General features: G+C 44.6%; 1 protein-coding gene across 2 annotated transcripts in view; it reads right to left on the bottom strand.

Moving 5' to 3' along the window:
- The window catches only part of LOC140729242 (TSC22 domain family protein 4-like), a 97,863-nt gene that overhangs the window by 37,596 nt on the left and 36,515 nt on the right, over nucleotides 1-23,752 (bottom strand). The window contains exon 4 of one of the 2 annotated variants that reach the window (XM_073048802.1): nucleotides 16,033-16,933. The exons of the other annotated variant lie outside the window; for it this stretch is intronic. Within the exon in view, the coding sequence (XP_072904903.1) occupies nucleotides 16,852-16,933 (82 nt within the window). The 3' untranslated portion in view covers nucleotides 16,033-16,851. Of the gene's footprint in view, nucleotides 1-16,032; nucleotides 16,934-23,752 lie in introns of those variants that run through there. 2 annotated transcript variants of the gene reach the window in all.

The following is a 23,752-nucleotide window of genomic DNA, read 5'->3' as shown; positions in this document are numbered from 1 at the left end:
CTCCCACTCTCCCATCATCTCCAGCTTGTACCCCTCCTACTCTGCCCCATCATCTCCAGCTTGTACCCCTCCTACTCTCCCATCATCTCCAGCTTGTACCCCTCCTACTCTGCCCCATCCTCCAGCTTGTACCCCTCCTACTCTGCCCCATCATCTCCAGCTTGTACCCCTCCTACTCTGCCCCATCATCTCCAGCTTGTACCCCTCCTACTCTGCCCCATCATCTCCAGCTTGTACCCCTCCTACTCTGCCCCATCATCTCCAGCTTGTACCCCTCCTACTCTGCCCCATCATCTCCAGCTTGTACCCCTCCTACTCTCCCATCATCTCCAGCTTGTACCCCTCCTACTCTCCCATCATCTCCAGCTTGTACCCCTCCTACTCTGCCCCATCATCTCCAGCTTGTACCCCTCCCAGTCTCCCCCATCATCTCCAGCTTGTACCCCTCCCACTCTCCCATCATCTCCAGCTTGTACTGCTCCCACTCTCCCATCATCTCCAGCTTGTACTCCTCCCATTCTCCCATCATCTCCAGCTTGTACCCCTCCCAGTCTCCCCCATCATCTCCAGCTTGTACCCCTCCCACTCTCCCATCATCTCCAGCTTGTACTGCTCCCACTCTCCCATCATCTCCAGCTTGTACTGCTCCCACTCTCCCATCATCTCCAGCTTGTACTCCTCCCACTCTCCCATCATCTCCAGCTTGTACTCCTCCCATTCTCCCATCATCTCCAGCTTGTACCCCTCCTACTCTCCCATCATCTCCAGCTTGTACCCCTCCTACTCTGCCCCATCATCTCCAGCTTGTACCCCTCCCAGTCTCCCCCATCATCTCCAGCTTGTACCCCTCCTACTCTCCCATCATCTCCAGTTTGTACCCCTCCTACTCTGCCCCATCATCTCCAGCTTGTACCCCTCCTACTCTGCCCCATCATCTCCAGCTTGTACCCCTCCCAGTCTCCCCCATCATCTCCAGCTTGTACTGCTCCCACTCTCCCCCATCATCTCCAGCTTGTACCCCTCCTACTCTGCCCCATCATCTCCAGCTTGTACTCCTCCCACTCTCCCATCATCTCCAGCTTGTACTCCTCCCACTCTCCCATCATCTCCAGCTTGTACTCCTCCCACTCTCCCATCATCTCCAGCTTGTACTCCTCCCACTCTCCCATCATCTCCAGCTTGTACTCCTCCCACTCTCCCATCATCTCCAGCTTGTACCCCTCCTACTCTGCCCCATCATCTCCAGCTTGTACTGCTCCCACTCTCCCATCATCTCCAGCTTGTACCCCTCCTACTCTGCCCCATCATCTCCAGCTTGTACCCCTCCTACTCTGCCCCATCATCTCCAGCTTGTACCCCTCCCAGTCTCCCCCATCATCTCCAGCTTGTACCCCTCCCACTCTGCCCCCATCATCTCCAACTTGTACCCCTCCCAGTCTCCCCCATCATCTCCAGCTTGTACCCCTCCCACTCTGCCCCCTATCGTCTTATCCTGGCTTCTGCCCCTTTCCTTTTCAGTCCTGATGGCCTCAGCCAGAAACATTAGCCGTTTATCTCCCTCCATAGATGCTGCCTGACCTGCTAAATTCCTCCAGCATTTCATGTGTACATCGCTTAAGATTAAACCTTTTAAAAATTTATTTTATTTACTTACTGGGTACAGCACCGAGTAAGCCTTCTGGCTCTTTGAGCTAAGATGCCCAGTCTCCCCAAATTTAACCCTAGCCTAATCATGGGACAATTTACAATGACCAAATAACCTACCAATCGATACGTCTTCAGACTGTGGGGGGAAACCGGAGCACCCGGAGGAAATCTATGCTGTCACGGGGAGAACATACAGGCAGCGGCACTATTACCTTACAAGGTCTCTTTTTATTTAGCACGGCACCAGTTTCAAACTGTGTGATTTTATATTCAGCAAGGTAAGAGCTACTCTCCGTTGGCTGTGAAGGTCGAGTTTCTACCAAGTGTCAGGTTAAGGGTTGTACAGAAGGGTTAAAACTGTTATGATTACCCTACCAACACAACCAATCGCCTCCACCCCTACCTCTGACCCTACACGAGGAAAGAAAATTGTTTTTGTCTTTACGGGAACATAAAAGATTATACAACTGCTGGAATAGAATGTTCCAGAAGCAAATGCTTTAGACACTAAAGTAATGTTCTCAAGGACAGGGGGACCTTTGTTTCTGAATTCCAATCAGCTTATTCTGCTCACTTGCATAATGTTACAGAGCAGGCGTAGGAACATCACAAAGCCGTTTGTTTCTCAGCAGGAGACATGCACTGAATGCCACTGGAACCAGGGAGCGCATGACCATTCCGATAAAACTGGGTCCAAGTGACACCTGCATTTTGTCAACAATAAGCTTCAGAACAGGCTACTCTTGTCAGTCAGGGTGGAAAGGCTGCCTTTAGGGGTCATCTTCACAGATTTCAGCCTGCTAAGTCAAGCAAGCTCCCCATCTCTAACAAATAGGATCAGTAATTTTAAATTTTTTTGGCATAATCATATTGGAGAGTCTGTCCTAGGACCAGCATGAAGAAGGCAGGGCAGTGCTTTTGCTTTCTTAGAAGTTTGCACAAATTTGACACGTCATCTAAAACTATGACAAACTTTTATAGATGCACAGTGGTGCATCACAACCTGGTATGGAAACAGTGTTCAGGAATGGAAAAGCCAAAAAAAAGCAGTGGATACAGCCCAATCCTTCACAGGAAAAGCCCTCCCGCCATTGCGCACATCTACAAGGAAGGAGAATCTGTCATTAAGGAATCACACCAACCAGACCACGCTCTCTTCTTGCTATTTCCACAGGGCCTTAGGTCCTATACCACCAGGTTCAGGTGCAGAGACTACCCTTCAACCAGTGTGGATAACTTCACTCACCTCAACACTGAACTCATCCCACAACCACTCTACAATCCATCATCTCATATTATCTATCTATTGCACTTGCATAGTTGGTGTGCGCTGTTTGTCAGTCTTGGAGTGAAGTTTTTCATTGATTACATTCTATTTCTTTCCAGGAAGCTGGGTGAAGATACGTCTCTACCAAAGGAGGTGTAAAGCACTCCTTTCTTCCGCAAGCCTGCAGGTAACCCTTGGGAAAGGTGTAGCACCTGCTTCGCTGCTCCCCACCTCTCCCGGGGTCAGGGTCACATGAAGCCAGGGGAGCAGGTGGTGGATGGTCGTACGAGCAGCCGGTGCAGATCACAAGTCCTGGTTATGTGACCCCCCAGTTCCGGTCAGCTGGTGGTGCAGTGAGATCAGCGCCGGGCTCGAGAACAGAGGTTCCTGAGTTTGATCCAGTGACAGACCACTCCCGTGCCGGGTTGATGTTGATCCAGTGACTCCCGTAACATCCGTGCCGGGTTGATGTCAAGCTTGCAGCTCGACCTCGTTAAAAAAAAACACTGCCACCTCCAGTTTAAATTCCCACGTGGAATATTATGGAGGATCAAATACCCAAACCCAGCACAACCCCCACTTGTCCTATTTAACCTGTCTCAGTGTGGTGGAGTTTAGGACCCAGGGAATTCAGTGCGGTGGTCCTTAGGACTCAGCAGACCTCCGGACCCACCGCCTGCAGTGTTTCTGTTCTGTTGATGGGAAGCGATCGCGATTAAAAATAAAGTGGAAATAATAAAGTGTTTGGAAAGAGGTGAAACGTCATCGGTCATTGGAAAAGCCTTAGGCTACAGTTGGTCAACGATCGGGACAATTTTAAAGAATAAAGTGAGAATAATGGAGCATGTGAAAGGCCCTGCCCTGATGAAATCTACAATTATTACTAAGCAATGCAGTGGTTTAATTATTGGAATACATACGTTTCTTAAGTGTTTTATATGCATAGTAAGGTAAAATATATACTATATATTAAGACAAACGTTTGACTAACTGACGCTAAATAATACTGGATGTACTTGTTCCGACTTACGTACAAATCCGACTTAAAGACGGACTCGGGAACGGAACTCATTTGTAACCCGGGGACTGCCTGTATACATACTTCGATAATAAATTTAATTTGATCCTTGAACCTAGACATATATACAGGTCCAGAATGCACACACTAACTTGGGATCATTATTCCCCTGATGAAGGGGCACTGCAATGAAAAACTGATTTGGTTCCACAGATCAGAATCAAGTTTGATATCACTGACATATGTTGTGAAATTTGTTGTTGTGTAGCAGCAGTACACTGCAATACATAATAATAAAAACTTAATTACAGAGTGTGTGTATGTACGTATATATGTGCATGTATGGATATATGTGTGTGTGTGTATATATATATATATATAGTTAAAATTAAATAAGTACTGAAAAAAGAGAGAGAAAAAAAAAACAAGAAAAAGTAGTGAAGAGTGTTCATGGATTCATTGTCCATTCAGAAATTGGATAGCAGAGGGGAAGAAGGTTTTCCTGAATCAGAGTGTGTGTCTTCAGACACACTCCTTCTGATGGAAGCAATAAGAACAGGGCACGTCCTGGGTGATGGGGTCCTTACTGATGAATGCTGCCTTTTTGAGGCATCGCTCTGTAAAGATGTCCTGGATACTACAGAGGCTATTGACCATGGTAGAGCTGACTGAGTTCACAACTCTATGCAGTTTATTTTGTTCCTGTGCAGTAGTCCCCACACCTCCATATCAGACTGTGATGCAACCAGTCACAATGCTCTCCACTGACACATGTAGAAATTTGAGAGTGCTTTTGATGACATACCAAATCTCCTCAAACTCCTCATGTTGCCTGATTACTGAGTGTTTTGTTTTTATTTCACCTTTCCATCATCTGCAGCTTACTTCTGTGTTATTTGGTATTCCCTGCCTTCTAAGAAGATGCAACACTTGGAGCCATTGCTGGGCAGTCTCCCCAAGTTTGCCAGGGAGCTGCTCTATTCGTGCTGAAAAAAGGGTCCTGGCCTGAATCATCGATCACACCATAAGACATAGGAGCAGAAATCAGCCATTCAGCCCATTGAGTCTGCTCCGGTATTCCATCATAGCTGATTTATTATCCCTCTCAACCCCATTCTCCTGCCTTCCTCTCTTAACCTTTGACACCCTGACTAATCAAGAACCTCCTCTCTAAATATAAGACAGGCAACTGCTTATTCATTTCCATTGATACTGCCTGACCTGCTGAGTTCCTCTGGGTTTCCAGCATCTGCAGAATCTCATGTTTATGATTTGTTGCTTAATTTTTAGAGGTACAGCACAGTAACATGCCACCCAATCGCACCCAAGTCACCAAGTAACCTTGGCAGGAAACCAGAGAACCCAGAGGAAACTCATGCAGTCACGTGGAGATCAGCTGTAGGAATTGAACAAGTCTCTGGTGCTGTACTGACGTGACACTAGTCTCCCCATTCTCAGTCGACCCTCCATGACAGCTCTACACCTTTACAGGCATCATCATTCACCCCCCCCCCCCCCCGTCAAGACCCCTGCATCTTGTCCCACTCACCCAGAAGCCTTTCCCCCACTTTGTCAAGGACAGGCCTCTTGTTCCTCTGGCCTTTAGAACACCCCACCGCTCCCCTTCATTGAGGATCCCACCCTTCCCAATTTCTTCACTGGAGCCCACTTCTCAACCCCCCCCCCCCCCCCCCACTCACGACGTACACTCAATGCCCACTTTATTAGGTACAGGAGTGAAAACTGGTCTGGTCTTTTACCATCCACTTCAAGGTTCAATGTGTTGTGTTGTTACACATGGTTATTTCAGTTACTATCACCTTCCTGTCAGCTTGAACCAATTTGGCCATTCTCCTCTGACCTCCCTCACTAACAAGGTGTTTTCACTCACAGAATTGCTGCTCACTGGATGTTTTTTTGTTATTTGCACCATTCTCTGTAAACTAGTTGTGTGTGAAAGTCTGAGGAGATCAGCAGTTTCTGAGATAAACCATCCCGTCTGGCACCAACAATCAGTCCTCTTAGATCACATTTCTCCTCTATTCTGATGTTTGGTCTGAACAGTAACTGACCCTCTTGACCATGTCTGTATGCTTTTAATGATTAAGTTGCTACCGTATGATAGGCTGATTAGACATTTGCATTAATGAGCAAGTGTACCTAATAAAGTGGCCACTGAGTGTACGTCCACCAGCACAGCCCCCACCATTAGTCGGTCCCCTACCAAATCATTCCTCAGCCCATCTGATGGAGCAAATTGAATGAGACAGTAGCAACCAGGGCAGGATCTGTACACAGAGCTGTGCAAAGTAACTGGGCTCCACCATGTGGTCAAGTGAAGCCAACAGCCAGCATTCCAGCATCATTCCCAAACGGGATAATGCTGGGACACTGGTCACATTCCACTGCCGGTCACAGAAGCCGCCCTATCGAGCCTGCGCTCAGGTTCCCCTATGGAGTCTGAATATATGGTGAATTTACCCCCCCCCCCCCAACCTCTCACACACACCTAGAAAGGTTTTCTGAGAGATTTGAAATGTGAATGTTGAGCAACTTGGCTCTGTCCGCAGTGAAGGGCAGGGTCTCTCATTGGCTACCCACTTCAATTCAGCTTCCCATTCCCATTCTGACAATCCTGTCCATGGCCTCCTCTACTGCCACACTGAGGTCAAACTCAGGTTGGAGGAGCAACACCTCATATTCTATCTGGGTAGCATCCAACCTGACTGCATGAAGTTCAATTCATTTAACTTCCAGTAACCACTACCCACTTCTATGTCTCTACCAAAGGAGATGCCAGGTACTCCTTTCCTCTGCTTGCCTGCAGGTCACCCTTGGGCAAGGTGTAGCAACTGCTTAGCCTCTCTGATCAGGGAGCAGGCGGTGGATGATTGTATGTGCAGCCGGTGCACATCACAAGTCCTGGCTATACATCCACTGACTCCAGGTGAACAATCTCTGAAGAGTATTGATAATGGCTGTGGCCATCTGTCTTGTAAAGACACTGCCCAGAAGACAGCAATAGCAAACCACTTCTGTGGAAAAACTTGCCAGAGCAATCATGCTCATGGAAAGACCATGATCACTTATGTCATATGATATACCACATAATGCTGCTGCTGATGATGATGATTTATTTATGGTAACAAGTAGTTTTTGTTTTAACTGTACTGCTGCCACAAAACATGTTTGATGACGTATGTCAGTGATGGTGAGGGTACTATTGAGAAAAGTGCATGTTGCAGATGGTCAGAGTCCTTAGTGATGGATACTGCCACCATTTTGTGGTGGTGGTCCTCCAAAAGGACTGCAACTTTGTTGTAAGGTTTGGAGATTTGTATGTCTCAAAGCCCCTGAGAGCTATGCTGGCTGGAGTCAGGACCTTGTGCTTTGGTTCTTGGTGGGGTCACCCATGCCAAACAGGTCAAAGGGTACAGGCCAGACTGAGATTGGTTCACTGGTCCTCCAGGTTTGGGGGTTCAGCTCAGGGCTAACAACTCGGGACTGTTAGGGAAACAGCAATGAAGACTCCTTCTTTATCTGTGTGCGACAGTATCCCTGAGTCTACCCGGAACCACATTTGGGGCATAATAGAGAAGATGGTCAAGGACAGACAGAGATGGAGGACCTTCATTGCTGCCCTAAGTGTCAGTGGAATAACAGGCAGTAAGTCTTGGTGTTTGTAGTTCTCCAGAATAGTGCTGTGGAGGTAGGTGGAGACTTAGTTGTGAGTTCACATTTTGAGTGAACTGAGCTACCACCCCTGCCAGGGTAGAAGGTATATCAGGATAGTTCACGTTATTTCTGGTCGTTTTTGGTTGCTGTTTAGTGCAATTTTGTGATTTGGGGAGGACCAGCAGATAGCAAGAGACAAGGCACTAGATTAAACTGAACAGTGCCTAGACTCTTTCAATGTCTTTGTGATTTGCTGTTCTGTATTTTGTGTTTCTCGCTCCTTTTTTTTGCTACTTGCATGATTTGGGTTTATTTGCACGTTAGGGATTTGAAGTATTTCTTTGAATGGGTTCCATGCTTTTCTTTATTTTGTGGCCGTCTGAGGGAAGACAAATACGGTTGTATACTGCATACATACTTTGATAATAAAAGTACTTGGAATTTTGAATCTCGGACTGTGTTCGTGGTATGAAGGGTCCTTACTGTGTTGCTTTATATTTAAACCAAGATTGCCCTGCTCTGTTAGATGAAGACTCCGCATAGCATCTTTTCAAATTTCATTGCCTTGCCCTATATTCTTCCCTCAAATAAAATGTTATTCAAAAGAATTTATCTGGTTATTTTAAAATTATTTACCATAAGACTGAGGAGCAGAATTAGGCCATTTGGCCCATCAAGTCTGTTCTCTCATTTCAGCATTGCTGATCCATTTCCCCCTCAGCTCCAGTCTCCTGCCTTCTCCCTGTGTCCCTTCATACCCTGACTGATCAAGATTCTATCAACCTCTGCCTTAAATATACCCAATGACTTGGCCTCCACAGCTATCTGAGGCAACGAATTCCACAGATTCACCACTCTCTGGCCAAAGAAATTCTGTTCCGTTATTTCATCATGTCTGATCCAGTTTCCTCTCAGCCCCAATTTCCTTCCTTCTCCTTGTATCCCTTCACGCTCTAATCGAGAATCTATCACCCTTAAATATATCCAATGACTTGGCCTCCACAGATCCACCACTCTCTCTTTCTCATCTCCATTGTAAATGAGCTGTATCCTCTCCCACCATAGGAAACCCCCTCTCTACAGCCACTCTAATGAGGCCTTTCAACAGGAGGACTCATGGGAGCTCACTAGATGCAAATGAACCTGGGTCACTGGGCTCTAACATCCTGCAGGAAGATCACTGTGCAGGCTCTGTTTTGACTGTAATGAAGTTGCAACAGCACTTCCTTTCTCTTGTACCTCATCCTTCTTGCAATAAAGCCAACTTCTGAACTTCCCCTCTTCACATGACAGTACCTAGATTCTAGAATTCAGAAGAATAGAGGAGTGTCCATCTAGAACAGAGATGAGGAGGTATTTCTTTCATCAATCTGTGGATTTCTTTGCCACAGGAGGTCCTCAATGAGTGTATTTAAGATAGAGGTTGATAGTTTCTCAATTAGTCAAGACATAAAGGGATATGGGAAGAAGGCGGGGATTGAGGCTGAGAGGGAAAATGGATCAGCCATGGTGAAACAGCAGAGCAGACTCGATGGGCCAAATGGACTAACTCCTATATCTTATGGTCTTAGATCCCTTGGAACATCAATATTTAACAATTTCACTCTTCTCCCAACCATACTGAATAATCTCACATGGAGGATGCTACCTACTCCAAACATTCTTCCCTCTCCCAACGAAAGCCTGAAAGCATGTACCACCAGGCCCTAGGACAGCTTCTATCCCACTGTTAGGAGACTATTAAATGGCCCTCTAGTATGGTTCCTCAAGGTTGTCATAGCCAGGAGATTGTAGTAGGGAAAAGCTTCCACAACCTATTAAATGCTCCCAACTAAGTCCAGTTCCTGGTCAGCTACTAAGCCTGGCACAACCATTTCTGCTGAAAGGTAAATGCAGGTTATTGGTGCCTTAAAACCAGTCGCTCCAGACAGATGGGGCTTGTCAGCCCATCTAGGAGAAGGAGAACTCTAATCTCAAACCTCTGCTACCTTGTGACTATAACCATTCATGGGGAAGGCTTCGGGTGTAAACCCCGAGGGGAAGATCCGGAGCTGGAGCCCATAAGGCTGTCCTACATTGAGTTCAAGGCTGACTGGCAACTCCCACAATGCCGAACTGTATTGGTCTCTGCCATTCCTTTGGGTTCATCTGATGCTTGAAGAACGGGAGCCTGCTGCATGGGCAACAGCTTGCTCTTCATATCATACTGCACTGGATTGCGTAGCTAGACAATATCTATGATCAATCCTGACTAATGGAGGCCTCTGACGATAAGAAGGACTCCTGACCTCACAGTCTACCTTGTCATAGCTTGCACCTATTGTCTACCTGCACTGCACTTTCTTTGCAAGTGCAACACTTTATTCTGCACTGTTATCGTTCTCCACTGAACTATGTACCTCAATGTATTATCATAATGAAAAGATCTGTAAGCAAACCAAAGATGGCGCATGCAAACCAACTCCACTGGTCACCTTCTGCCACACACACACCACATTTAGGGTGGTGGTGAATATCGGTAACTCTGGTTAGGGTGTGTGATGGTGCAGTGTTCACTGAGCTCGGCAATTAGCTTGCAGATGTTTCAATGTTTCATCACCAGTCAAGGTGACGTCCTCAGTTGTTGGTGTCTCTCTCTAGGAGTGCTTGCATTTATACAGTCAACCCCCCACCCCCCCACCCCAGTTCGCTTACCTCGGTCCTGATTGCCTACCCCTTCAGTTGACCTTAGAGCCAAAGAAATGTGAGCCATATGCAAGCACAAGGAAGATGGAACAGTGAGTGATTTTACTTTCTTGGGAGTTAAGGCAGTTCAGCTTGTGTAACACTGAAAACTTCTACAGATCTACTGTTGAAAGTGTCCTCATTGGATGCATCATGGTCTGGTATGGTGACTTAAATATGTAGGAACTAAAAAAGTTGCAGAGAGGGGTGGACTCAGCACCAGCCCATCACAGACACATTCCTCCCAACCATCAGCGGTACCTACAGGAGGCAATGTCTACAGGAGGCGTTGTCTCAAAGAGATCCCTGCATCCTGGCTACTCTATCTTCTCACAGTTGCCAACGGACAGAAGTTTTGAGGCAACACACACAAAATGCTGGAGGGACTCAGCAGGTCAGTTAACATTTCAGGCCAAGACCGTTCTTCAGGACATGGTCCTAAATGACTAGGTTCAAGAACAGCTACCATTAGTTCCAACCTGCACAACAGAATAGCAACACCATGATACTTTGCACTAAAAAGCACTAATTCTAACTACACTCTTTCTTGTGAAACTTGTGCATAACTTATGATCAATTTTATTTTTCTCTCCTTAGTGAGAGAGGGCAGGCCTGTGGCATGTCGAAGTGTTGGGATGGACAGTAGTTTTTGATGGACTCTAGATCATGGTCTCTTTGGAGGCTTTGGTATTTGGTGTTGCTTTAGCGGATGGTTGGGGCTAATGCTTTTGCTGAGGGAGGTGGGGGGAGGGTTAATGCTTTGCTACTGCTTGTGGATGGGAGGGGTGAAGGAGGTCTTTGGGATTCTAAAGTATTTCTGACATTCATGCTTCTGTTTTGTGGATGTCTGTGAAGAGTAAGAATTTCAGGTGTGTACTGTATATATTCTCTGATATTAAATGGAACCATTCTGTATCAGGTGGTACGAGCCTGAAATGCTGCCGCAAATAAGATTTCCATTGTGCCTGTGCATATGACACTAAAACCAACTTTGACCGTTGTGTTCTTCTCATCACTGACCCTTCTGTCTACCTTTGCTTACGTCAGCAAACATTACACACAGACTATTCATTGATATAGATTGTACGTAGGCGAGGATCCAGCACTAATCTCTGATGCAACATACTCATTACTGCTTGCTGACCTGAAGATGACCCATTTGTTGGAGCGGGGGGTGGGGGGGGGGAAACAATATTTCTTTAATATCGCTGCCTTTTCCAAATTCAGCCACTGTTAATCCCAGCTTCTGACAGACCAGTTGAACATTGTTAGTTTCTTTGTTAGGATTACGTACTGACGCAAGCTGCTGAGAGCAATGGACAGAAGACTGGAGGGAGTTTAATTCAAATAAATAATTCCAACTCAATAAGTGGCATTGTAATAGGACGCCCACTTTGTAAATCAGTGAACGATTTAAAATCAATGCAAAGGCACTCACAAAAACCCACAAACCCACATTGTTAAGATCATCCAGAACTGATAAGGCAAACAATAATGTCAGATACTTAAAACGGTCATAATTTCCTAGAACAAGGTGGATAATCGCCTTCTGGCAGCTCTTAATTCTAATCATTCCTACTCAGCCCACTGTTCCTCATGTGTTTCAAAATATTCATTTCAATATTTAAAACAACACACACAAAATGCTGGAGGAACTCAGTGGATCAGGCAGCATCTATGGAAATAAATAAATAGTCGACGTTGCAGGCCAAGACCCTTCTTCAGGAAGGGGGAAGATAGCAGAATAAAACGTTGGGGGGGAGGGGAAGGAGGATAGCTAGAAGATGATGGGTGAAGCCAGGTGGGTGGGAAAGGTCAAGGGCTGGAGAGGAAGGAATCTGATAGGAGAGGAGAGTGGACCATAGGAGAAAGGGAAGGAGGAGACCTAGGGTAGGTGATAGGCAGGTGAGAAAACATGAAAGGCCCGAGTGGGGCATAGAAAAAGAGGGAAGGGGAAAGGGAAAAAAAAATTATCGGAAAGCCTTACACCTCTTTTCACCTGGCTGTCATTTCCTCCTGTGTCCTCTTCTCCTTCTCTTTCCCCTATGGCCCACTTTCCTAACAGATTCCTTCTTCTCCAGCCCTTTAACTTTCCCACCCAGGTGGCTTCATCTATCAACTTCCAGCTAGCCTCCTTTCCCTCCCCTCCCCTACCTTTTTATTCTGGAGTCTTCCCCTTCCTTCTCAGTCCAGAAGAAGCATCTCGGCCTGAAACGTTGACTGTTCATTCATTTCCATAGATGCTGCCTGACCTGCTGAGTTCCTCCAGCATTTTGTACATGTTGCTTTGGATTTCCAGCATTTGCAGACTTTTTCATGGATATAATTTCCGAGAATCTTGAGAAAAGTGTTATTGGCATTGGTGCTTTGTGACAATCAGGGCAGAATCTCAAGCGAACATAAACCGCAGCATAAAAATATTAGCATCTGGTTATGTAAAATGAAATATTCCAGCTCTCTGAGTAATTCAGTGTGGATTTGTTCCCCTACACTGAAAACCTCTGATCCAAAAACAACACAAATTCCCAGCACAGAAACCGGCCATTCAGTCCAACAGATCCCACTTTTCTGTTTATGCTGTGTACAAAAGCCCTCCTGCACTTCTGACAAAAAATCTTAATTCTCTTGAGGAGCATGTTGTCGTACCGTGGACAGCTTTCTAACTGGTTACATCACTGTCGGGTAGGGAGGGGCCACTACACCAGATTAGAAAAAGCAGCAGAGGGCTGTAAGGTCAGCCATCTCCATCATGAGCACGAGACTGCCCTACCATCAAAGACATCGTCAAAAGATTTTCCTCAAAAAGGCAGCATTCCCACCACCCAGGAGAAGACCTCTTCTCATTACAGCCATCAGGGTGGAGGTTCAGGAGCCTGGAGTCCCACGCTCAATGTTTTAGAAACAGCTACTTCCCCCTCCACCATCAGATATCTGAACGGTCCATGAACACTACCTCACTCTTTTAGTTCTCTTTAAGCACCGTACAGTGGATTCTGGTTAACTGGGACACATAGGGACCAGTACATTTTTGCCCAATTAAATAACTGCCACAATCAGCCAAAGTTTCATGGAAACAGTTAAAAAGGTATAAGAAAGACTAACTACCATTTAACTGAGTAACAAATTATGTATTTAAATGAAATACAGAACAAATTAGGACATTACCTTGCCTCTGCAGTACTACAAGACTGTGTATAAGTTGCCAATCGTTATCAACAGAAGAATTCATCCGCATCATGTTCTTTGCACTGTAAATGAACAAAACCAGCGCAGATACCTAATGCAGATAATGGACTGCCTTCATACAATGCTGTTGACAACTGCATTCTCCAAAATTCATTTTCATTGTAACATTCAAGATGATTGCCAATACCGTCAAATTCTTCATAGTTCCTAACTTGTTGAAGCAGTGAAATCATTTCATTTTCACACCCAGCTGCTTCTGGCCTGAATGCTTGAAACCAGTGAGCAAAACCATTCTGAATTGTCTTACTGTTTAATTTCTCACCAACTATCCGTGACAAAGATCACCGTTGTTTGAACAGAAACACACACAACCAATGCTATTTAAACACTGTTCACTTGAAGCAGTGTTGTGTCTAATAGCCACATAAAGTGCTCCCAACCGATGCTAGTTAGAAACTGGTCAGCAACTGTTCCCTGCCCCAGTTAAGCAGCATGGTATCCCAAATAAACAAAGAGAATCCTGGCTATTTTCTTGATTAGTTTTTGTTCTTTAAGAATTGTCCCAAATCAGCGGCTGTCCCGATTAACTGGAATACACTGTATTTCTTATTGTATTCATAGTATACCGGCAGCACCAGGTACAGTATATGCCGCAACAGACTCACAGGTAAAGTATCACCTCACCTTGAAGGACTGTTTGGGGCCCTGAATGGTAGTGAGTGAGGAGGTGTAGGGCTCAGGAATGGCACTTGTTCCACTTGCAAGGATAAGCTCCAGGAGGGATTTCAGTGGTGAGGGACGAATAAACAAGAGAGTCAAATAGGGAGCAATCCCTGAGGAAAGCAGGAAGTGTGGCGGGGGGGGGGGGGGGGGGGGTAAGATGTGCTTGGTGATGGAATCTCATTGGAGATGGCAGGATTTACAGAGAATTATGTGCTAGGCGTAGAAGCAGCTGGGGTGGTAGGTGAGGATAAGAGAAACACTATTCTTGGTAGGGAGCTGGGAGGATGGGGTGAGTGCAGACGTGCACAAAATGGAAGAGATGCAGTTGAGGGCAGTGTTGATAGTGGAGGAAGGGACTCCCAGTGTGGCCTCCTGTATATCAGTGAGAACCGAAGTAAATTGGGAGACTGCTTTGCTGAGCACCCATGCTCCGTCTGCCAAAAAAAGAGGGATCTCCCAGTGACCACCAATTTTAATTCTACTTCACATTCCGGCATGTCAGTCCATGGCCTCCTCTACTGTCACGATGAGGCCACACTCAGGTTGGAGGAGCAACACCTTATATTCCATCTGAGTAGCTTCCAACCTGATGGCATGAACATCAATTTCTCGAATGTCCGGTAATGCTGCACTCTCTTTCACCATCCCCCATTCTCATCTCCCTCTTTCACCTTATCTCCTTACCTGCCCATCACCTCCCCCAGTGCTCCTCCTCCTTTCCTTTCTTCCAAGTCCTTCTGTCCTCTCCTATCAGACTCACCCTTCTCCAACCCATATCTCTTTCACCAATCAACTTCCCAGCTCTTCACTTCACCTCTCCTCCCCTCCTGGTTTCACCTATCACCATGTGTTTCTTCCACCCTCCCCCCCGCCACCTTCATACCCCCATCTTCTTTTCTCCAGTCCTGATGAAGGGTCTCAGCCCGAAACATCGAATGTATTCTTTTTCATAGATGCTGCCTGGTCTGCTGAGATCTCTCAGCATTTTATGTGTGTTTCCTGCCTCACCACACTGGGTGCCCGCATTACTGGTTTGGTCCACCTTTAAGACCGTAAGATATAGGGGCGGAATTAAGATGTTCAACTCATTGCACCTGCTCCGCCATTCCATCGTGGCTGATTTATTATCTCTCAACCCCACTCTCCTGCCTTCTCCCTGTAACCTTTGACATCTTTATTATTACAGAAACATGAGTAACAAAGTGAAGGAAAGTACTGTCAGTGTGGAATGTTTACATTAGTTGTGAAAAGTTATACTCTACAATTTGAAAAGAGAAGACAGTACCCAGCGAGAGGGCTGGCAAACGCGGATAGGCGCCGGGGGAAGTGAAGTTCCAATCATGTAATCCTCAACAGCAAGGTCACGGTGCCTGGAAATCAGAAGCTAGCTTGAAACACACTGATCTCATGATCACAAGAGTACACTGAGAGCTGGAAGCATGAGAAAGTGCCGGCTCCCAGGCCCCACCTTACACTGTGGCTGCCTTGCAGCAGCTTCCACCTTCCGTCCTCCACAGTGGCAATGGCAGCCACCCCCACCCCCCCCCCCCACCACCATCTCTTGCCGAGCAGCCCCTCCCTCATTAGGGGCAGTCCAGGGCGACAGGTGGGTTTACCTTTCCATTGTACAAACCAAAAATTAGCTCGTGCCTCCAGTATGAAGATAAATAAATATATTTTAACATATATTTACTTTATACATCATATATTATAATATACCTTAGAGCATATTCTGGACTTAAAGTGTATAGCAAAATATCCCAGATGATTTAATTCAAACAAGAGCACATGAGTTGAGAGTTAGGAGGCAAAAGTTTAGGGGCAACGTGAGGGGGAATTTCTTTACTCAGAGAGTGGTAGCTGTGTGGAACGAGCTTCCAGTAGAAGTGGTAGAGGCAGGTTCGGTATTGTCATTTAAAGTAAAATTGGATAGGTATGTGGACAGGAAAGGAATGGAGGGTTATGGGCTGAGTGCGGGTCAGTGGGACTAGGTGAGAGTAAGCATTCGGCACGGACTAGAAGGGCCTAGATGGCCTGTTTCTGTGCTGTAACTGTTATATGGTTATAAAATATTAACTTCAGCAACTAACTTCAGCCACCAATCTTTAGGCCTGATCATGGACTATAGATTAAATTTAGAATGCAGCCCTGGACAATAGGTTCCTAGGGCTGTTAATTAAAAAAAACAGACAATGCAATTAACATTCATTTGGTTGTCTCGTGTGTCTTTGTGAATAGGTTATATGTAATTCAAAGGAAGCATTGTAAATACATTTTAAATATACAATTATCCTTTGATCTATATCATATAAAGTGTCTCGTAACATTGGGTCAAACAGGCATCTTCCTCTGAAAGGATCTCAATATGATGCCTACTCTTGTCTCCTTTTGTCGAATAAAAGATGACTCCACTTCTACCAGCTACATCATTCTGGTGACTCTGTTCACGCTACAACAATTTATAAATTATACAGTATTGTACAAAAGACTACGGCACTTTAGATTTTTTTATATATGGTTTCAGATGGTGTGGCCTCCACAGAACCCTGACCTCAACATCATTGAAGCTGTCTGAGAGACAGGTGAGAATCAAGTGAGGCAGCCAAAGTCTTCAGAAGAACTGTGGCAATTTCTCCCCGATGCTTGGATCAACCGACCAGCCAATTTTCTCATAAAATTGCACGACAGTGTACCTAAGAGAATTGATGCAGATTTAAAGGCAAAAGGTGACCTCACAAAATATTGATTTGATTTTGTTTATCATTTATTCCTCCTAATAGTAAAGTTTTTGATATTTAAACTTTTCAATTTATTATTGTTGAAAGCATCTTCACTTTACAGAACATTTTTACATGTGCCTAAGACCATAAGAGATAGGAGCAGAATTAGACCATTTGGCTCATCGAGCCTGCTCTGCCATTTCGTTATGGCTGATCCCTCTCAACCCCAATCTCCTGTCTTTTCCCTGTAACCCTTCATGATCTGACTAATCAAGAATCTATCAACCTCTGCCTTAAATAATGACTTGGCCTCCATAGCTGCCTATGGCAATGAATTCCACAGATTCACCACTCTGGCTAAAGAAATTCATCCACATCTCTGTTCAAAAAGGAAGCCCCTCTATTCTGTGTCCTCTGGTTTTAGACTCCTGCATAGTAGGAAACATCCTCTCCACATCCACTCTTTTGAGGCCTTTCATCATTCGATAGGTTTCAATGAGATCCTTCTTCATTATTCTGAATTCCAGTGAGTACAGGCCCAGAGCCATCAAACTCTCTTCATATGACAAGCCGTTCAATCCTAGAATCATTTTTGTGAACCTCCTTTGAACTGTACTGTATATTGAAAAATAAATAAATGCTTGGGAAATGAATAAAGATATAGTAACAGATGCAGTGAAGTATGGTAATGGATCTTATGTAGCTTATGGATAATTACATATGATATTACTTATGGATAATTACATGAAACAGGCACAAGTGGTGTCCATCTTGAAACAGCACTAGGGTAGTAATGAGGCTCCATTTCAGAATCAGATTTACACCAGCTACGTCATGAAATTTGTCAAGTTTGCTGCAGCATTACAATGCAATACATAATAATAGAGGAAAAATCTAAGTTACAGTAAATAGAAATAAAAAGTAGTGAGGTAGTTTCAATGCCCATTCAGAATACTGGATGGCAGTGGGGAAGAAGCTGTTCCTGAATCACTGAGTGTGTGCCTTCATCCTCCTGTAGCTCCTCCCTGACAGTAACAATGAGAAGAGAGCATGACCTAAGTGATGGGGGTCCTTAATGGTGGATGCTACCATTTTGAGACATCATTCCTTGAAGATGCCCTGGATGGTACGAAGGTTAGTGCCCATGATGGAGCTGACTAAGTTTACAACTGTCTGGCAGCTTACTTCAATCGTGTGCAGTAGCTCTCCCCCCATACCTGACAACGACGTAACCAGTTAGAATGCTCTCCACGGTACATCTGTAGAAATTTGCGAATGTCTTTGGTGACAGACCAAAGGTCCTCAAACTCCTAATGAAATATACCCACTGCCTTGCATTCTTCATGGCTGCATCAATATGTTGGTTCCAGGTTAGGTCCTCAGAGATATTAATACCTAAGAACTTTTCTTTTTACAATATTTTTATTCAGAAGAAAAAAAAACAAGATTTACAGAGTGCAACACATAGATACATCTCAACATAGCTTGTGTACATTCATATATTGTAATAAAATTGATAAAAATGTTATAGCATAACACATAAAGGTATACCACTCTGTAATCAAAAATTTAAAGGTAAGTCATACATCATAAAAGAAATTTTTTATATAAAAAAGTCAACCCCTACCAACTACCAAAGAAAAAAGCTGATAGATGATAATGGATAATTAGAAAAAAAAGACATATTCACTTAAGAGAAGATAAAAATATACATAGAAGTCTGTGCACTGTTAAACTTTATAAATTGGAAAAGTAATTTAGGAAAGGTCCCCAGATATCATAAAAAGATTGTTTTGAATTTAAGACTGAGCAGTGGATCTTTTCTAAATTTAAATAAGACATAATACCACGTAGCCATTGAAGATGTGTAGGAGGGGTAGACTCCTTCCATTTAAGCAAGATTGCTCTCCTTGCTAAAAGAGAGGTAAAAACTAAAACCTGTAGGTTAGGAGTATTTAAAGTTATATCTTCACTTGCAATAATACCAAACAAGGCAGTAAGGGGATTTGGGTCAAATTGGACCCTAAAAAGTTGTGAGAAGGTATGAAATACTTCCCGCCAAAACTTTTCAATTTTAGGGCAAAACCAAAACATATGAATTAAAGAGGCATCAGCAGAGTTGCATTTATAACAAAGTGGAGAAACATTCGGATAAAAAACTGGACAGCTTCTGTTTAGAAATGTAAGCTCGATGAACCACTTTAAATTGTAGAAGAGAATGATGAGCACAGAAAGATGATTTATTAACCCGTTTAAGAATTTTATTCCATCTATCATCAGAAATCTGACAATTTAGGTCACCCTCCCAAGCTTTTTTTATTTTATCTAAAAAGTCTTGTCTAGAATCAATCAACAAAGGTTTTAAATTTAAAACCTTTTGTTAATGGTTCCATTACTGGTATCTATAACTTATTGATTGATTCTAGACAATACCTAAGAACTTGAAAGAGCTCACCCTTTCAACTTCTGATCCCTCTATGAGGACTGGTATGTGTTCCCTCATTCTACCCTTTCTAAAGTCCATAATCAGTTCTTTGTTCTTGTTGACGTTGAGTGCAAGGTTATTGCTATAACACCACTCAACTAGCTGATATATCTCGCTCCTGTACACCCTCTCATCACCATTTGATACTGTATACTACTTTTTAAAGAAAATTATTTTTCCCCAGTTTAAAAAAAAAGGCTCAAAATCAATGCATATAAAAAGTCAGTCAGACGAAAGTAACTGGTAACCCTGGGCAAAAAGCACATAGCCTGCCAATTAAAGTGAGATGAGATTATCCAGAAAAAATAACCCTCACCAGGCCAAGGCAGAGCTGCCAGAGGTCAAATTAAAGATCCAAGCAATGACAGCAGGACCATCGTTACTCAATCTGTCCTGGCACCAGATATCTCAACCAAGTCGGCCAAATTCCCCACCTACACCAACTCAGAACACGCCGCTCTGTGAAAATCTGATTACAAGCCAATGTTTTTGCTTAGACTGTGTCTGGGAGCATTCCAGTATTTTATTTCACTCTTATCGCAAGGAGTGAAACAAGAAAACCTCCCAAACCATTTTGATAAGTTGAATTTGAACTTTGAAGATGCAAAACAGTAGCATTGCAGTTACTGCAATTGCTTTACAGCACCAATGGCCATTAATCAGGGTTCAATTCCCACCACAGTTTGTAAGGAGTTTTATATATTGTCCCGGTACCGAAGAAACCACAACCAAAGGAGTTGAATGACTTCAGACCTGTTGCCTTGACGTCGCATGTGATGAAGACCATGGAGCGGCTGATAATACAGAATCTGAGGCCACAAACCAGGCACGCCCAGGATCCTCTTCAGTTTGCATATAAGGAGAAGGTGGGAGTGGAGGATGCTATCACGTATTTGCTGCACAAATCACTCTCTCACCTAGAGGGGGTCAGTTGTGCTGTGAGGATTACATTCCTTGACTTCTCTAGTGCCTTTAACACCATCCAGCCCAAGATCTTAAGGCACAAATTAACGGAGATGGGAGTAGACTCTCACATGGTGGATTGGATAGTGGACTACTTGACAGATAGACCTCAGTATGTGCGGTTGGGAGACTGTAGGTCTGACACGGTGGTCAGCAGCACAGGGGCGCCGCAGGGAACCGTACTCTCTCCGGTCCTGTTCACCCTGTACACATCAGACTTCCAATATGACTCAGAGTCCTGCCATGTGCAGAAGTTCGCTGATGACACGGCCATAGTGGGGTGTGTCAGGAATGGACAGGAGGAGGAGTATAGGAAACTGATACAGGACTTTGTGATATGGTGCAACTCAAACTACCTGCGTCTCAATATCACCAAGACCAAGGAGATGGTGGTGGACTTTAGGAGGTCTAGGCCTCATATGGAGCCAGTGATCATTAATGGAAAACGTGTGGAGCAGGTTAAGACCTACAAGTATCTGGGAGTACAGTTAGACGAGAAGCTTGACTGGACTGCCAACACAGATGCCTTGTGCAGGAAGGCACAGAGTCGAATGTACTTCCTAAGAAGGTTGGCGTCATTCAATGTCTGCAGTGAGATGCTGAAGATGTTCTATAGGTCAGTTGTGGAGAGCGCCCTCTTCTTTGTGGTGGCGTGTTGGGGAGGAAGCATTAAGAAGAGGGACACCTCACGTCTTAATAAGCTGGTAAGGAAGGCGGGCTCTGTCGTGGGCAAAGGACTGGAGAGTTTAACATCGGTAGCTGAACGAAGGGCGCTGAGTAGGCTACGGTCAATTATGGATAACTCTGAACATCCTCTACATAGCACCATCCAGAGACAGAGAAGCAGTTTCAGTGACAGGTTACTATCAATGCAATGCTCCTCAGACAGGATGAAGAGGTCAATACTCCCCAATGCCATTAGGCTTTACAATTCTACCTCCAGGACTTAAGAACTTTTTAAAAGCTATTAATGCTTTTTGAGACGGTGATTTAGATGCATATCATATTTTTTTTTACTGAGTTAAGTATTGTATGTAATGAGTTTTGCTACAACAAGTGTATGGGACATTGGAAAAAAGTTGAATTTCCCCATGGGGATGAATAAAGTATCTATCTATCTATCTATCTATCTTATATTCTCCCCACGACTTCATGGCTTTCCTCCAGCTACTCCGGTTTCCTCCCACAGTCCAAACACATACATTGCAGTTAGGGTTAGAGTAAGTCGTGGACGTATTAAGTTGGCACCGGAAGTGTGGCACCACTTGCTGGTTACCCCTAGTACAATCCTTAATGATTTGATTTGACGGAAAAGGCATGGTAGCGTAGTGGTAAGCACACAGCTTTGCAGTACCTGCGGCCAGGGTTCAATTTCAGCCATTGCCTGTAAGGAGTTTGTATGTTCTCTCCGTGACAGCCTGGGTTTCCTCTCACAGTCCAAAGACCTACCGGTCGGTAGCTTGAATTAGTCATTGCAAATTGTCCCGTGATTAGGATAGGGTTAAATTGGGAGTTGCTGATGGTTGTGGCTTGAAGGGCGAAAAGGGCTTATTCCACACTGCAACTACATATATAGATAAGTAGATAGATAGTTGATATATAGAAATAGACAGATAGACAGAGAGATAAATGATGTGCATGCTTTGATCTTTCGATGTACACGTGACAAATAAAGCTACTCTATTTCTTTAAAGGAATTTGTTTTTGTCCGCTCTTTTGCATCCATTATTTAGGATCCTCACCACCCACGACATGCTCTCTTCACATTGCTACCATCAGGGAGCCTGAGGACCCACATTCAACATTTCAGGAACAGCTTCTTCCCCTCCGGCATCAGATTTATGAATAATCTGTCAATCCCTGAATGGCAACTCACTATTTTGTTCTTTTATTTATTTTTGTATTTCTTAATATTGAGTGTCGGGGTGGGGCTATGTCTCTACCAAAGAAGGTGTAAGGTGCCCTTCCTTCTGCTGGCCTGCTAGTCACCCTTGGGCAAGGTTGGCACCTGCTTAGCTCTCCCAGTCAGGGTCATGTGAAGATACGGGAGCAGGCGGTGGATGATCACATGAGCAACTGGTGTGCATCACAAGTCTGGGTTATGTGACCACTGCTGCCAGGCAATCTCTGAAGAGTATTGCTAATGGCTGGGGTCACCCGTCTTGTAAAGACACTGCCCAGAAGGAGGCAATGGCAAACCACTTGGTAGAAAAGTTTGCCAAGAACAATCATGGAAAGACCCTGATTGCCCACGTCATACATCATGGCACATAACGAACAAATGAGTTCTTAATATAACCTACAGTACCTTTTGTGTTGTAAAGGAGCTGCAAAACAAATATCACGATAATAAACCTGATTCAGAAACTCGAGAGACAATAGTTAGAAGGTCCCTCTTCTATGAGAATAAGAAACTGAAGCAATTGAAGCCCACTGGCTCTTTGAGTCTGCTCTGCACTCTGATAAGATCTCAGCCGATCAGACCCTGGTCTCAGCTCCATTCTCCTTCCCCTGCTCTTCAAAATCCTTGGCTCTCCTATAGTTTAAAAAAAAAGCCACCGCAACCTTGGGTGTATTCAGTGATTGTATGATAGGTCTCCAAGTGGTTCATTTCAAAGATTCATGACCCTCTAGGGATGTCAATTCAGCCTCAGTCATATTCTGAAGTGTACCCCAGAGCTGACATGGCTAATTAGAGGGGGCATAATTTTAAACTGATTGGAGAAAAAACAGGGGGTATACAAGAGACAAGTTCTCCCTCTATCAGAGAGTGATAGGTGAGTGGAATGTACTGTCATGGGTACTGGTAGAGGTAGATACATTATGGACATTTCAGACTCTTAGATAGGTACATGGATGAAAGACAAAATGGAGGGCTATGCGAAAGGGGAGTATTAGATTGATCTTGGGAGTAGAAGGGCCTGTACTGTGCTGGAGTGTTCCATGTTCTATCAAGGGAAACATGTTGAGTATTCACTCTGACAGCCCCCTCCACAAGAACCTCACATTTTAATAATGCTACTTCTCATTTTCATTCTTCAGAGCTTCAGTGACCATAGGACCAACTGGTTCAACCTTTCCTCATAAGATGTGGGACAGCGAGCTGTTGGCCTCTGCTCTCGTTGTTGCATAAGCAATCTTTCTCTCCCTCGCTGGAAAGAGAGACACTGTCTGAGAAACTGAAGTTCTGGACTATGGAAAGGGTTATGATGGACGCTGGATCAAAGTCTCTCTGGAGGCATTTGCTGTTGCTTGCATGGTGGGGGGGGGGGGGGCCCGTACTTTTGTGGGTGTGAGTGGGGAGGGAAGGGCTGATGATGCTTTTGCTCCTGCTTCTGCAAAGG

This window comes from Hemitrygon akajei, chromosome 6, assembly GCF_048418815.1.
Source record: "Hemitrygon akajei chromosome 6, sHemAka1.3, whole genome shotgun sequence".
NCBI classification, from domain to species: domain Eukaryota; kingdom Metazoa; phylum Chordata; class Chondrichthyes; order Myliobatiformes; family Dasyatidae; genus Hemitrygon; species Hemitrygon akajei.
This window is presented reverse-complemented; position numbering and strand designations above follow the sequence as displayed.